Genomic DNA, 16,244 nt, shown 5'->3' on the forward strand with positions numbered 1-16,244 from the left:
GTGGTTTACTGTAGCTCTTTCCAAAGCTTCAAATTTCCAGAGCAAAAGTTCCTGCCACTTGTGATGAAGGAAGGAGAATGAGCCCTATGAAACAATTTTATTACTCCCTCTCTCCTTGGTAGACCACAAAAAAGAGAGTTTGTTTGTTTGTTTGTGTTTTTTATTGGCAAAAATCTTGAGTTCCAAATATGGAGGGGGCAGGATATTGTACCAAGGGTGGATGGCCTTTCTCAGTTCATCAAGCTGTAAAATGCCCAGAGAACAGCCACTCTGTTATAAGAATTACAAAGGATTCTTGTTACAGCAATTCCTTGGGACTGGGGAAATCACTGTTCTCTTGCATCACGTTTTGATATTCCAAGGTCCAAGTAACAATTTCATACCAAGAACCTAGACATAGGGCAAGAAAGGTTATGTTGTTTTAAGGGAGTAAATGGTCTTGATATTTGGTGCAATGAATTGTAGTGTACCCCCCCCCCCAAAAAAAAAAAAAAATAATAATAATAATAATAATAAAAAATAAAAATAAAAATAAAGAATAAAAAAATAAAAAAAATAATGATAATAAATGAATAAATAAATGAATAGATAGATAAATAAATAAATAAATAAATAAATAAATGAAATGTAAACATTGAGGCAAGAAAAAGAACGTTTGTAATGATGAGACTTTATTAAAGCACTTATCAAGTGTCCTAGTAACACAAGTCCTTTGTGTTCTGCAGGAGGTCCTAAAAATGATGGACCTCAAATGGACCATGTACTGGTAGACACCTTTGTTGAGTAAACTTGTTTGGATGACCAGCCAAAGAGACATGCCCTGATGCTGATGAATGAGGCTTGTGTGTGTAGGGTGCTGCTAACACAAGTCACATCATAATCACTATAGAATGATGTGATAGGAGTAGGATGACAGCGTGAAGTGATTCATCTTCTCAAAGAGAGAGAGAGAGATGAATGTCAAATGACAGTTGTATGCATTAACATGAATTTTTGTAAGTTCATGCAGAAAGATCTGCCCATGTGCATAGGCCTACAGTACATACGAGGTACATTGAGAAGCTGCAGGTACAATGTACCAGTACCAATGTTTGCAGTTTGGAGATTTAAAGTATCATTTTTTTGCTGATGTGTAAATGGCTGGGACTTCACCCTAATCAGGCTGGGCTTTTTTGGCCATGCTAAAACCGGAGGGGGATGAATTCTGCCCCCCCCCCCCCCCCCCCCGATCTCAGCCATCAGTGGAGCAATTGCAACGAAATTTGACATGCGTGACACCCCTGTCAAAGTTTACAAGATTGTGTCATAAGATTGTTTGAAACAACCAATTTTTAATTTTGATTAATTGATTATGCAAATTAAGCTCAAGATCATATTTTAGCCTAATTAAAAGCATTGAGAGTCTACTTTTTGGTCTTTAAATCTGTTTTAGCATATTTAACAATTGTACATCACAAAAACTTCCAAAACTCATTTAAATTCTTATGTATTTTATTGTTTTCAGAATTTCTTATGTATTTCTTGGTTTTTCAACTTTTGTTTTTTCTTTTTTTATTGGAAATTGTCACTGACCACTTTTCTACCATAGTTAGCATAAAATCAATCAATGAAAGTGATTAATTGTAAAAACTGTCAGGTTTTTATGACTTTCATGACAGAGCACTGTTTTCTATAGGAAATGTACACAAAATCACAAAATTGTGCCCATTTTGGGGTGACATGCCGTTACAAAAATGGGCATGGCTTCGAGAGGTATGTGCGGACGTTGCAAATTTGGTCTCAAAACTTGTGTGAGACTTGAACGAAGAAAGTCAAGAAGCCTCACGACGAGGCCTTCTTGCGTTACAGAATTATAGCGCGAAACATGGCCCTGTTAGAGTTAAATCTATGATTGTATCACTATCCAAACACTAATGATTCTTCACATAGTTTGAAAAGTCTAATTTGGCATGGTCCTATATGTTACTAGGTGTTCTGATATTGTGTAAATGAGAAATTTAGAGAAAGTTTGTGTTGAAAAGGAATGTTAAAATTCTTCAAATAGTGAAAATCTTTGAGTGCTTGGAGTGACCATACTCAATATTTCCGAAAGACTATAGACATTTGCTCATAGATCTCTTGATAGTGACAACATAATTCTTCGAACATTTGTGTGCTGGAATACTGTATCATAGTACATTTTGACACCACAATTGCAGCTCATGCGAACAGCAAAGTCACACAATGCCTGAAATTGAGCCACAGGTTTAAAGAGGCAAAGCAACTTACAGTTGTAGGCCTACATGGAATTGAGTTCATGCACAATGTAGGTACAGTTGCACCTCTCTTATCCGGCCTCCCTTTATCCGGATCTCTCTATTATACGGACGCATTCTCGCCGTGATTTTTTTTTTTTTTTAATAATTACGGGAGGAAAGGGGGATTCCCAACTCCTTGAGAACTCCTACACAAAAACACATGAATTACATATTACTTCCAACATGATTAACATACATTACATCAAATTTCCTTCCAAATTGCTTACCATCAGATTTTAACATCCCAAACATCCCCAAATCATCGCAAGAACATGGACAGATTATGCGCTTGAGTCCTCTCACATGTAACAATGAAAAGGTTGCAGTATACACATTACTACATGTGGTACTACAATGGGCTACATCAGTGCATGTGTATGTATATGCACATGTATAAAGCATTGAGTCTCCCGTATCCGGCCAAATCCCTTATCCGGATGAGCCCCGGTCCCGACTTGTCCGGATATGAGAGGTTCAACTGTACTTTGTGCTAAATTACTGGTACAACAAATTCTCTTCACTTTAACAGATTATCATGCATTGGCTTTGTATGTGACAATATGTGGGAATTTAGTTCAATCTTATTGTCAAGGAGAAAGAGTGTAGATATTTTAATGTTGCAGAATAAACAACTGCTCTGCAATATATAAATATCAGTTATTTTCACAATGACTTTCCAGAACAGAGGAGCAGAGAAGGTATTGAAGTGGCTTGTGTGTAATTACAGGCACAGGGATTTTTTGTTTTGTTTTTGTTTCACTGTGCATTCTATCTATCAGCTATACCACACATATTGTTCCTATACCAGGTCATAAGAAGTGGAATATGGCAATGTCATTATGAAGTATAGTTTGAGCAGGAATTCAAGTGGAAGGAACTTCCTCTGTCATGGAAAATGCACTTCGGTTGTTGCAATTATTGTAAAGCAGTATTTCATTTGCCATATTGACATTTATTTGTCCTTTATTTTCAGTGATGAATGTTCTAATTTAAGTACCTCAGTGAGTCTGAGATTGTTTGAATATATCACTCATGCTCTGTCAGAAAGTAAGAAATTTTTAAATGCAAATATACATGTGGTAAGGTAGTATTACATACTGAGAGTTGTTTGAATAAACAAAAAAAAGGGGGGGTTGCAGTGCTGAACCTTTGAATTCCAATATGGTTATAAAGGGCAGAAGAATGAATTCCATTTACCGGAGTGATTGACATTAGAACTTGTCCATGCAGTAGGAACAAGATTGAAGTTCCAGATATCATTCAGACTACCTTTGACTGGAAATGAGTTGTCAGACTCATCAGCATTGTAGTTTAGAAAGTTTCTTTTTTTTTTCTCTTTTTTCCTTAGGACAACAAACTTTTAATTTAAAGGTGATGTGTTTATTGAAGCAAAATTGGAATTCTTCAAAAACTTCAAAAATCATCCTTCCCATTAAAATCCTTTGAACTTTTTTTGGTACTTTATTCAAATTAAACATGTATTATCGTATTTTAGCTATTTTAATAGCATGGGGGAACAGGGCATATCTTCTTTTGAGAGTACAGCATTGGTTCCTTCATTTATTTGTATACAATACAGCCTTGTGTTATTTGCTTGCTCATGTATCATTGCAACTACATTTGTTATTACTTTTTGTGTTTCAAATTGTAATTTCGTAATTTGATATTATTTTGTTCAGTGATATGTATTGTAATTTCTTGTGAAATATGAGAAATCAATTCAATTCAATTCAATTTAAAGAAAGGGCCAACAGATTACTGTAAAATGAGGAATGTTCGCGTGCATTTTAATTTCGCTAATTTCGCAAGTGGCAATATTCGCGAAATTAAAATGCACGTGAAAGCAATTGCCTACACAGTATGCATTGGATGCCAGTGGCAAGTCGCAAAATTTTCATGCCGCAAATATATCGTGTTTTACAGTATGTTTAATTGGAATTAGTAGCAGATGAATAAAAAGAAAAGGAAATGCAGTTTCATTGTAAAAAAAAAACAGTGTTGTTTCAGTGGGAATGATATTTTATTAAGTAGCATGGAGCTGTGATATTACTATATGAAGGCCTACATTGTACAATCTTACAGGCAACTGTTAACAGGATATTTGTTATACTGTATACTCTCGTTTAAAGGGGATGGCTAGTAACCGATCAGTGGGAATCAGTGGGAATGCTGAGGGATGATTGTTCCAATCCTTGTGGGATTCATTTAAGAGTACATTATATATCTACTGTTGTGTGAAAATTATTTGCTTCAGAACGGTCTCATATTCAAGTAATGTGCAGATTAATGCCCCATCACTGACCAGGGACGCTTACCTGGAAACATTTAACTGCACATTACTTGAATATGAGACCATTCTGAAGCAATTAATTTTCACACAAGAATAGATACATAATGTTCTCTTCAATGAATCCCACAAGGATTGGAACAATCATCCCCCAGCATTCCCACTGATTCCCACTGATCAGTTACTAGCCATCCCCTTTAATGGACACAGTTTTAACAAAATGCTCAAAACAATGAAGTAAAAATTCAGGCCCTAAACTATCATGTGTGTATTCTTATATACTTCTCTGTTCTGCTATTTCATTATATCAACAACAACAACAAAAAAGATGAAACTGCCAGTCCAAATGATTTCATTAACTTCCCTATCTCAAGCTGTTCTAAAGGTATTTACTTGTCTGGCTTTATGTTCAGTCAGATACCTTTCATTTGAGCCAAATGATTCAGAAATATGTATCTGCTGTATGAACCATAATTTTATTTTGTTTGGTGTACATCATGACTAAAGTACTTGTTACAAGTTACTATATTTGACAACTTAACATAAGGGAGAGATGAAAAGCAATGTTAGTATATTTACAAAAGTTATTCGAGAGACTTTTTGTTTCAGTGAAAGTTTTGCTGCAGTGAAACAAGACTAGAATGAGAGACAGTATGCAGAAGGAAACAGCCGTGTGAACACTAAATGATGTTGCTGTATTATTCCACTGCCTACCCCCCCCCCTTCCCCCCCCCCCCTTTGAAGTCATATATTATATTGAGGTTGACATCTTGATTTGGGGGCTTCATCTTCAGGACAGGTGCATCGGCCATGTTTTGCTTCTGTTGGGGCAAATCAGTGCTAAGACCCGCTGGATTACTGAGGAACTCATCAGTAGTAGTTTAAATGCATTCAGTACACAGAGAAGGCAATATAAATCAAAAGGGCAGTTTCCTCTACCAGTTGTTATTGGTAGACATGTGTGTTGTTCTGTCTGGAAATACATGGATCAGGAGTAATCCTTATCAACAGTTGAATGAGAAACAGGAATATTCTCTGTGTGCCCTGGAGAATCAGTGATATAAATAATACCTCTGAAATGTACAAGTAGATCACCCTCGAGGTACTGTAGTTTATCATTGTATTCTAACTATGCTATTTGCTGGTGTAGTGTAATGACGATACCACCAAAAAAAAAACAAAAACAAAAACAAAAAAAAAGAAATGACATGATAAAACTCTACACAGCTTTGCCCAAGTGATAAAGTCATCAAATTGTGATTTTCTCCCAGACAAAAAGTATTGTTTCTGTTATTGTTTAAGTACATGTTTTGATTCATTATGTGTGAATATAGGCCTATATAGTCATGCTGTTTTTCATACAAGACAGTCATCATACTCAAACTAATTCTGTGGAATAGACACAATTCACCTAGCCAACATTTGGATGATCTTTGTATGTATAAGAAAGTCCAGACAGAACCAAATATCATAACTTTCATTCCTTGTTGAGCAGACATATTATTGACCTGCTAAAAATTCAGGAAAGTTTCAGGGAAGTTAAAAGACATTGAATGATCCAAATATTAAAGAGTGATACATAATCAAAAGGAAATCTTATGAAGATGAGAAAAGCTAGACATATTTCAGCAGTTCAGCAAGTCAAATGTCAATTTTATCCTTTTAATACTGTGTCTTTGTAAATTCGTACACCATCGTGTGTGTGTGTGTACTTAGACAGGACTGCACATACTGTAGGGCTAAGTGAATGATTTTATTTTCAAGACTGAAACATTGCTGGAATACATTTCTTATGAACACACCCACACACCAATCATAGTTATTCCAGGATGACGATATGTTAGGTAGATTGTGGATCACATACAAATACATTTTAAGTCAGTCCAAATTTGTATGGTTACGATGCTGTTCTAACCATGCATGTAGGCCTATACAATTGAAAAGATAGGGTATTTCTATTAATACCAATGTCTGAAACCAATTTCCCTTCTGTTGGTTTGTGAGTAGGCCTAAGTGATAGAAGTGTACTTAGCAACAGTTTAAGGTCTTTCACATTCAGAAGTGTTTGTGTGTGTGTATGTGTGTGTGCTGTGTTTCTGTCAATGACAATAGTAATGCCATTACAGAACCCACGTCCTGCGATATTCTTTCTGTACAGTCAGTGTGATAATATACAGATGTTAGTAACAACTGGTCTTGCTCTGCCATGTGTGCCACCAACAGGGTCATCTTTAATGAAGGTAACAGAAGCTGCCATGTCCTGGTCTGTTGTTACACAATGATAAGATGGGAAACACATGTTGTCATATCTCTATTCATCACCTTTGTCAGTGCAGCACACAGATGCTGGTGGGCACGTATTGGAGCAGTAGTCATGTGGGGTCGGAGGTCACCAGTCATCTTTCTACATGGAGGCATCGTATTCGTATGTTGTGTGCATGGAGCTGAGGGGCTGTGAGAGTGAAAGCTGAATGCTTGTGTCATTTTCTCTCAAAAAAATATGTCACCCTGAATTTAGAGACTGTGATTTCTCTCAGTTGTTACAATGCACAATTGCAATGACTTGATACTGACTGAATTATGATAAAGCAGAAAGCTAGGTGTTCAAGATTAAAAAAAAAAAAAATGACAGGAACTAAAGGTGATATTTTTAGTGGCTGATCAGTGACTTTCAAAATTTGTGGAACAACTTGGTCCTTGAAAGTTCTCCTGGCATCAGTAAAATACAAGTCATGAGTCATATTAAGTATAGTTAGCATACAGGTCACACATATCATGTGTTGTTACTATTTTTAGTATGTTCCTGTGTGAAATCTCTGCACCCTGGTTTAAGGTCAAAATATACAGCCTGTCTGCATTTACAATGGTACTAGTGTCAAACTAACAAGTGCCATAGGGGAAGTGCTGGTAAATATCCCTTTCTGGGGATGTCAAACTCAGTAAAGTGGCACTAAATAAATGGTGAATGCACTGTAGGGATTCTAATACCCTGACTTTCTTGGCCAGATGAAGCACTATGTCTATATAGGCCTACTGTAATACGAGGAATGTTTGCGTGCATTTTAATTTTGTGAATTTTGCAAGAGCCAAGATTCGCGAAATTAAAGTGCACAGGAAAATTCATGTCTACACTGTATGCCTTTGCATTGAATGCCAGAGGCATTCCACAAAAACTTCATGCCATGACAAAGGCCGTTGGCCCCAATTCGCAAAAATTTCACGCTGCGAAAATATCCTGTTTACAGTACACTCAGTGCAAGATGCATCATCAGTCATTATACCTACTAGGCATCTGCCTTTCACCGAGAGATTACTTTTACCAGGTTGACCTGGAAACATGCCAATAATTATGAAGACATATCCTAGTTATTGTTTTCAGGTTTTGTAAAACGCAATCCCTCATGAAGGTCAATAAGGTTAGTTGTGATATTTATGGGTAATAGGTAACTTGTTTCTTATTTCACAAATGCAAGAAACTAATTTTTCTACTCTGGATTACCTGATCAATGCCTAAATTTAATATTGCATTAACATCATCATGGAAATGTGTCCTAAGCACTTCAAATCTTGACCCATAATCCTTGCTGAAGAAGGCAACTGTGACAGCTGAAAATTTTAGACAATAGGATGCATTGTCTATTATGCTAACACATCTTTATGCCTCTGCCATGAAGTGTCACCAGAGGCATTACATGTACCTGGTATGCTTTCTTCTTATCTGTGTGTCCATCTGTTATCAAATTCAAAAAGGTAATCTGTAGACCTATTTGGAGAATTATGTGATATAGCAGAGGCATGCCAGTTGCCATAGCGCCATTTCTTGGGGTTTTTTTTCCTAATATAAAAATACTAATTTTCCTTCCTTAACACTTAGAAAAAAATACTTTTATTGTACTGCTTATAATCAGACTTGAATTTTTGCATTACAACTGGTAGGCCTACATGTCATATTACCATGATTCAAAGTGTCAAATCTCTCTAGAAATCTCATCTTTTAGCTTTCAGAATTTGCTGATCAGTTTTTTATTTAATTTAATCTTTTTATTTGTGCTATATCTTTGAAGAAACGACTTCTTGACTATTATTACTTGTCCTTATGACTGCAAGGATGACTCGTTATTGCAGATTAACATCAATTATGTATAATTCCATCATAATGAAATGAAGTCAGTTGAAACTATCATATTTGAGTCAGTATTTGCATGCTTTGAAATATTTAAGGTTTGTGACAAGCAGATGTTAAAACAAAGAAAAAGAAACATCCCAAAGCACATAGCTTCATTATGTATGACTTGTTCCATGGTTTTGGGTGTAACATACAGATGGAAGTTGACTAGAAACATTTTGCGGGAAGATAAAAATACACCGGACGAACAAAGGCTCTCTTGTTGGATTCCCGGCAGAGGCAGTTCAGCATTAGGCCCTATAGCAAGAATGGAATGCCGATGAGTGTATTCACAGATACAGATATCAGCTCAGGCAGGCTTTTCCCCATGGGTGACTGTGCTGTGTAGAGTGGGGTTGGGGTCCTGCATGTAGATGTTATTTTTCAGGGAGGGAAATTATCAATTAGGGTTGATGGGGTCATTCTCCGGTTCAAAGGATCAAAACATTTCTTGTTTTGAAAACCAAATTCCCACTTTTTAACGTGACTGCACATTACCAGTAGCATGCTTGAAAACAATGGGATGTGAGCAAATTTAAGTCAGATAAGACTATTGTGAGATTTATGCAGATCAAGTTTTGTGTAGTTTTTAGGGTTAATGGGTATTAAAAGTATGTGATTGTGCTCAATTGTAATGATATATATATATGGCAACAGTGAATGATTTTCTCCAAGTGTTTGTTGCACAGTTACAATCTCATTTTCTCTATCATTTCTTTAAAGGTAATTCTCTGTGAGTTTCTGATATATGATTCCAGAGTTCTGGGAATTCCCACTGCTGCAACAGATATCTCTTCTGCTGGTCATGTTCTTGGTTTATTACTCCCCAGGGGAAAAAAATATGTATGTAGACACTTCTGTTTAGTCAAGGCCATCATTGGTTTTCAGTGGATGAACATCACTTGCCATCATGACTTTATTTTACTTTTTTTTTAGATGTCATTATAGTACTGAAGTTATATGCTCTTTTTAAAGTTTCAGAACCTCTACTTCATGATGTACAAAAAAGAAACTAGCACACAACAAATTAACTTATATTTGGTTTGGTTTATTTCTGCATTCTTTTCGATCAAATACAAATTCAGTACAAATTTCAAAGACACAGAACAACGAATGCAACGAATATAATGATAACAAAACATTACACAAATAGATAAGCATAAGCAATAGTATTATGCAATAAACATATATACAAAACACATACATGAGATGAATATATAACAGATATTTTTCCACTAAATATGAGAGATAACTGAATGCAGGAGACCACCATTGTGAGCTGGAAATGGATGGTGGGGCCACATTTTTCTCTGTGTTGAGTATGAAAGAATTTGTACCAGGTACTCTGTCACATGAGAATTTGTATGTAAGATGCATTAGGGTTTTTGTGGATTTTTTTTTTTCTCGTGAACAGATCAGATTGTCAGTGATAATTTGGAATAAAGTCACTCTTACGTTCTTATGGTAATGTGAAAGCTGTTTCTTAGTAATATAACTTATTGTGCAATTATCTCCAGATATTTTGGTTTGAAATACTTGCAAAAAAAAATTGCATTTGTTCAAAATGTTATCAGTGGCATTGTTAGAATTAAGGCCTTTTACATTTAAACCATTTCATTTAACAAGTATGTTGCTGCATATTGTGCATTGGTAAGTTGTATATGTATGTTTGTCAACTTATGCATGCATCATCTTGGATCTATGCCTGTGGTCGAATGTGTATCTCTTCTGTAGACAGCAAGACGTGCAGTTACTGCTCATCCATAACCCTGAACTTTAGCCCTGAAGCTGCAACAGGGAGCATTGCCTCATGGACTAGCCACCATATGGTACTGTGATACACTTGACTAAACTTTGTTGGCTTGTGGTACAGCGGTGATTGAGTGTGAGCAGTGTGTGGGTGACTGCTGACTGGACCAGATTTACAGTGTGTGGAGATGGGATGAGAAAACCTCATGGCTACATTCCTTGTTATTGTTTTATTGTTATATCTTTTGTTTTCTTTCTAGCTCACAATGTCTGCGAAGTTCTGATGTTGGCACTGCATCGCATCGCATTTTGCCTTGGCTATACTTTCTGACAAGCAAGGTCTCCATTGCTCATGCCCCCCTTTTTGTCCCCCCACCCCACCCCCCCCCCCTCCCCCAATTGAGGAAGTCGCATAATCGTAATTGTTCACAGACTGCAATCTTATGTGACTTCTATCAGGGAGAGTTTGACATGATTTGATTTTGGGAAGATAAGGGGAAAGATAAGGGATTTGCTGATGCATGAACAAATACTGTATATGCTGTTATTTTCGCGTACAGATATTTTCGCGAATGACAAGGTCATAGACATTTTCGCGAGATGTTGTTTTCGCGAACTGACGCCGACGCTAACGTAAATGCGCTATTACCCTAGCGCATGGAGACATTTTCGCGTGTTGTTAAATTTGAGATCCAACTGAGATTTGCGAAATTTGCAAAAATTAAACCCTCAGGAAAATAACAGCTTATACAGTATTGTATTGGTCATTTGCTGTGCTGGCAAGGAAGGAGGGAGGGATGCGTCCGTGAGTGAAAGCTGCCGCATAACTTGCATTGTGCAGATACTGTGCTAGAAGTCAATCCCAGTAGGGTAATTCCGAAGAGCTGATGAATGATATGGGTACAGAGGTCACAAGGTATTGGCTCTACGCTCAACAGTAGAGGGGGTACCTCCATTTCCTGGATATCTTATAGTTGTAAAACTGTCCAATAACTGGTCATGTATGCAGAAGGTCTTGTCATTTCACAGCTTGATTGAATTGACATCATTTTCCCCTGTTTCTCTTTTCTGTTTCTATATTTTTCCTGAAGGCAAGACCAAAAGGAGAAGGACTCACCCCATACCAGGGCAAAAAACGGTGCTTTGGGGAGTACAAGTGTCCAAAATGCAAACGCAAGTGGATGAGTGGGAACAGCTGGGCCAACATGGGGCAGGAGTGTATCAAGTGCCATATCAATGTCTACCCACACAAGCAGGTAACATGGCAAGCACTGTGAAGGGACTCGGTGTCCTTCTCCAGTCGCCAATATTTTGCAGCTGCAGAAAAGAGGGAAAATGGAGAGTTTATGATGTTTTCTTTGTAGAATTCAGGACTGTAAGGAATTATACTATCATGTTGAATTGACAAAATCCTCCTCATTGATGTCACAGAGTGTGATATATTTTCTCTCTTGTATATTCTATGATTCACTTGTCATGCATGACTGAGAGGATCTTTGGGAATGAGTGACATATCAAGTTCAATCTTCCTTTGTTCACTTCGTTGTTCTTAAATTCCCACGTAAGACTTTGTACATGACTTGCCAGGTTCTCACAGACACAGGATGGAGTATATTCTGTTAGATTATTTGACTCTTTCTATTCTCAAATGCCAGATTATTCAACACTATTGAATATTGTTTGAATATCTTCATCATTCAAATTAGCTTATCTTTTCATCAAAATAAATGGTTACATGTGGAAAATGAAGGGGTGCAGAGGGATATTCCATGCATGCTCTTGCCACAAAGGGTGCCAGAGGCATTATTGTGGAATAGCACAGAGTAGCAAAATTGGAAAGCATACATATACAGATTCAGGAATTCCGTAAAGGGGAGGCGCCTTTACAAAATTAAAGGGGGCACATGTACCCCCCCCCCCCAATTTTTTTTTCTTTTTATTTCTTTTGTTTTAACAAAGAATAAAGAGGGGCCCTTTACCTGGTGCGCCCCCCTCTGGATCCGCCTCTGAAATAAAAGAAGAATCACTCAACCAATGTTGGGTAGAAGTTGAAATAAATACCTTATACATGTAGGCCTATACTTTGTTGTTTAGATTAAATGGTAAAGAATCATTTTTTTTTATCCTTGTTGATTTGTTAGTGTTTCTGTCAAAATGGACCTTCTAAGATTCTTTATCACAATGGCTTGTAATCTATATTTTCAAAAGTGTTAATTAACTTTATTTCCTGTTGACATGTTGTGGTGTTTTCTTGCAGCTTAAAATATACTTACATGTGTAACTCCTTTCACTATGTCTTGTGCACTGGCTGAAAGTTGACTGTGTTCAATATTATTCATTGCATGATTGTATGGAAGATGTTTGTGTTATACTCAATCCTTCATATCTAGAACTTGTTTGTGCTTTGTTATATAACTGTTGCTATATACTTTGCATGAGTGATGTGCAAATTTCATGTTGTCCAATTGCAACATGTGGCACCACAACTGAATTGCACTTTGTAGACCTAACTTCACATCTTCAAAGATGTGTATCTTGGATATGAATCATCAATTAATTAAAATTATTTTTTAATCATACAGTTGAAATGCTCATAGGTCAGAAGGTAAGGGCTTCTTGTCCCTGTGTGTTCTTTATAAAAATGTTGATGTAAAGAAAATAAAGAGAGATAGATGATCTCTGTCATGGAATATATTACACTTGGAACAGCTTCAAAAATAGCGTGCAAAGCTCTTTTTGCTCCTTGTGGAGGGCAATTTCTGATTGAAGAGGGGGCAGTGAATGAGACTCCCAGTTCCAAATTTGTTATTGTTAAACCATTTATATGAAACACTAAATTCAAATGAAAACTGCTTGAAGTTTTGTTGTAACCAAGTTTTCACGTGTGCCATCAGAGATATTGATTTTTTGTCATGGAAGGTCATTGGAATAAGGAACAAATAAACCAGGATTTCATGTTGTATGTACACTGCCATATTCTTCCATCTTGCATGAATTATTGTGTGTATAGTTTTAGTGCTTATAGTGCCTCATATATATTCTCCCTTGTTTTCTGCTTTCCCCCTCTCTTTGTTTTTTTAAACCCTTGCAGCGCCCTCTAGAGAAACTAGATGGATTGGATGTGTCTGCATACGACCACCTGAAGATAAAGGTATAGAGGTTATGCACAAACTTTATTTCTCTCATCCGTTCATGAAACGCTCAAATATGAATCAGGGCACAAGCATTCCTGAGTGGTTGAAGGGGGAATTTTCACAGGATACTGTTAGAAAGGTACGAGATTTGTAAGAAGAAAATCATTGTTTTTGTAATAGTAAGTCTGAATTTAGAATCTTTTATTTATTTGTATTAGGCACATGGCATAGTCTGTAGATTCGAAAGCAGTAATAGTATCAATCCAGTTTGATTAAGATTCTTTGGAGCATTTTACCTAGAATATCATGTAAATTGAAGCTCGGCTGAGAATATAGCCTAAAGTTTGGTTGAATGCAAGACATTTTGGGTAACTAGTTTCACTGGTTTTATCTTGGTGACCAGAAAATGCACTTTCAGATGTAATGATGTAAATGGGGCTGATTTGGTATAAATGGGGCTGTTTTGGTCTCTGCCATGAAAAAATTAAGTACTGTTTCTTATTCAGCTGTAGATCACATTATCAAGAATTGATTTAAAGGGTCATTTCATTTTCTTTTTTCTAGTGTGTCACAAAAAGGTGATAACATGTTTAAATTTACCATCTGTTACATCAAACCAAATTTAAGGCTCCTAAATGAATGTTATGAACATTTTTCTGGCAATCTTGCAAAAATGTTGAAAATAAAATGAGGAGGCTAAAATGTGGGAAAGGAATGACTGTTATAACAACTTTTCGGAAATCATGATTGTTTGCCAAATTAGCCTCCTGAACTAATTGCTCCAAAGTTTCAGAGTACCACTCAGGAGGGCTGTATGAAGGCAAAAAACCCCCAATCAAACAAGCAAAGTACGTCGAACCCCCGATCTTGTTTCCTGTTTGAAGCAGGGTCCCCTTCTCTCTGGATTGGTAAGCAAGACAGATTGTCTTCTTTCCTAACATTTCACTGGTATCATAACAAAATCAAATACAAAGGGATGGAATTCAAACAACTAGAGAAATCAGAATGTAATCATGTTACAACATACCTTACCTCACTGAAAATGTGTGATGGTAGGCCATGTTGATCATAGTGCATAACCTCTATGTTTAGTTTGTAGAATTTTTTTTTTCATTGATATCATTATATGAAAAGTCATTGCCTATTTAGTTGTTTTTAATGTTTGTTTTTACATTTTTTAATTTCTGTGTTCATTGGCTCGGAAATGTGAATTTCATGTCCCTGGCATGTGAGGCAATATAAACTAGAGCCTGCACTGACTGATATTATCAACAACAACAACAACACACAGAAATGAAAGAAAGAAAAATCTATTCATTCACAACTTTTCTGTTTTTCTGTTTCTAGTGACTTGTCAGTAAAGTCATTCTGAGAAAGTATCACAGTTTCTTTTTCACTCTCATCTTGTGCATGCAAAGTTGAGATCTCAGTCTTGTCTATTTTTTAAGAAGAGAGAGAGAAAAAAAAGGACATTGCACTGTGATATTCTTCACATGGAATTCTCTGTTTTACACTTCTGTTTAGTATAATTTTTCACTTATGATTTATAATATATGTCTAACTTATGCATTTTTAGTAGTCAGTCTTCTCAGTGTCTCTGCCGAGAATAGATTTAATGGCTTCTGTTTTTTCACATCCTCAGCCTTATATGGAGAGTGAGGTATCAAAGGAGAAAAGAGGAAAGATGAATTTCTAACTTAAAATTACTCTGATGTAAAGCCATACCAATTCCTTGTCCTTTGTCAAATGCACATATTTTGTTCTTGTCTGTGTAAAGATATATTGCTTTTTTCACTATTGTCATAATTTGTGAAAACAAAATAACTGACCAAACTAGTTATGTCTTCATAATCTGAGCTTGCGTGTTTGACACTAATATTTTTGTTGAACCTACGTATCATGAATGGTGTTGCTAGTTTGTATGAAATCATTTGCATGATCAATGAAGCTGCAGTGTAAATTCAGCTCTATTCCTAAAACCCTTAATTCTTTGTCAACTTGTCAATAAAGAGTGTTGTTCATTCTTTTATTTCTCTTTATGAATAGCGCCCTCTTGAGAAACCAGATGGATTGGATGTGTCTGATCAGAGCAAAGAGCACCCTCAGCATCTGTGTGAGAAGTGCAAGGCACTTGGCTACTACTGCAGACGAGTCCAGTGAACTCCACCCACTCAAATCTTCAGTGTCATGAAAATAAGCTCTCCTTTTAACAACATAGTCACCTCTTATATCATTTGCAATAATCAGAGAGTTAATGGACTTCATCTTGAGCTTTGAAGTTCCTATCCATTGTACAATAGAAAAGAAAAAAAAATAAAGAGTTGTATCCAATGTCTGTGAGCCACCGACAGACAAATTGGGATCTTAAGTAATAGAAATATATATTTTAGTTTTGTGCAGTTTATATCACGATATTAGTGATTTAGTGGTAGTTCGTGGTTGATAGGTGTCCATGCTCACGTGCTAAGAAGCTGCCCTTTCTGCTAATGGACAAAATTCATTGTGCATCTGGTGCCACAAATCATGCAGCTCCATGGATGGTGCTTTTCAGCAGTTTTTGTGAGTAAATAACATAATCACCACTCCAGATCTTGGCATTTTCTTTTGATGAT

At 36.4% G+C, this 16,244-nt stretch overlaps 1 protein-coding gene across 3 annotated transcripts in view; it reads left to right on the forward strand.

Annotated features, from left to right (window-relative positions):
- LOC139715985 (zinc finger CCHC domain-containing protein 24-like) overlaps window positions 1-15,939 on the forward strand; it is a 65,775-nt gene extending 49,836 nt beyond the window's left edge. The window contains exons 4-7 of one of the 3 annotated variants that reach the window (XM_071627536.1): window positions 11,590-11,754; window positions 13,590-13,649; window positions 14,420-14,540; window positions 15,679-15,939. In XM_071627536.1, coding sequence (XP_071483637.1) covers window positions 11,590-11,754; window positions 13,590-13,649; window positions 14,420-14,540; window positions 15,679-15,689 — 357 coding nt within the window. In that variant the 3' untranslated portion in view covers window positions 15,690-15,939. The remainder of the gene's footprint in view (window positions 1-11,589; window positions 11,755-13,589; window positions 13,650-14,419; window positions 14,541-15,678) is intronic. The other 2 variants (XM_071627537.1, XM_071627538.1) reach the window with 2 other exon arrangements.
- Window positions 15,940-16,244: the final 305 nt, after the last annotated feature.

Source organism: Diadema antillarum, unplaced genomic scaffold, assembly GCF_040938485.1.
Source record: "Diadema antillarum isolate AM-2024a unplaced genomic scaffold, OU_Dant_1.0 scf00000059, whole genome shotgun sequence".
NCBI lineage: Eukaryota > Metazoa > Echinodermata > Echinoidea > Diadematoida > Diadematidae > Diadema > Diadema antillarum.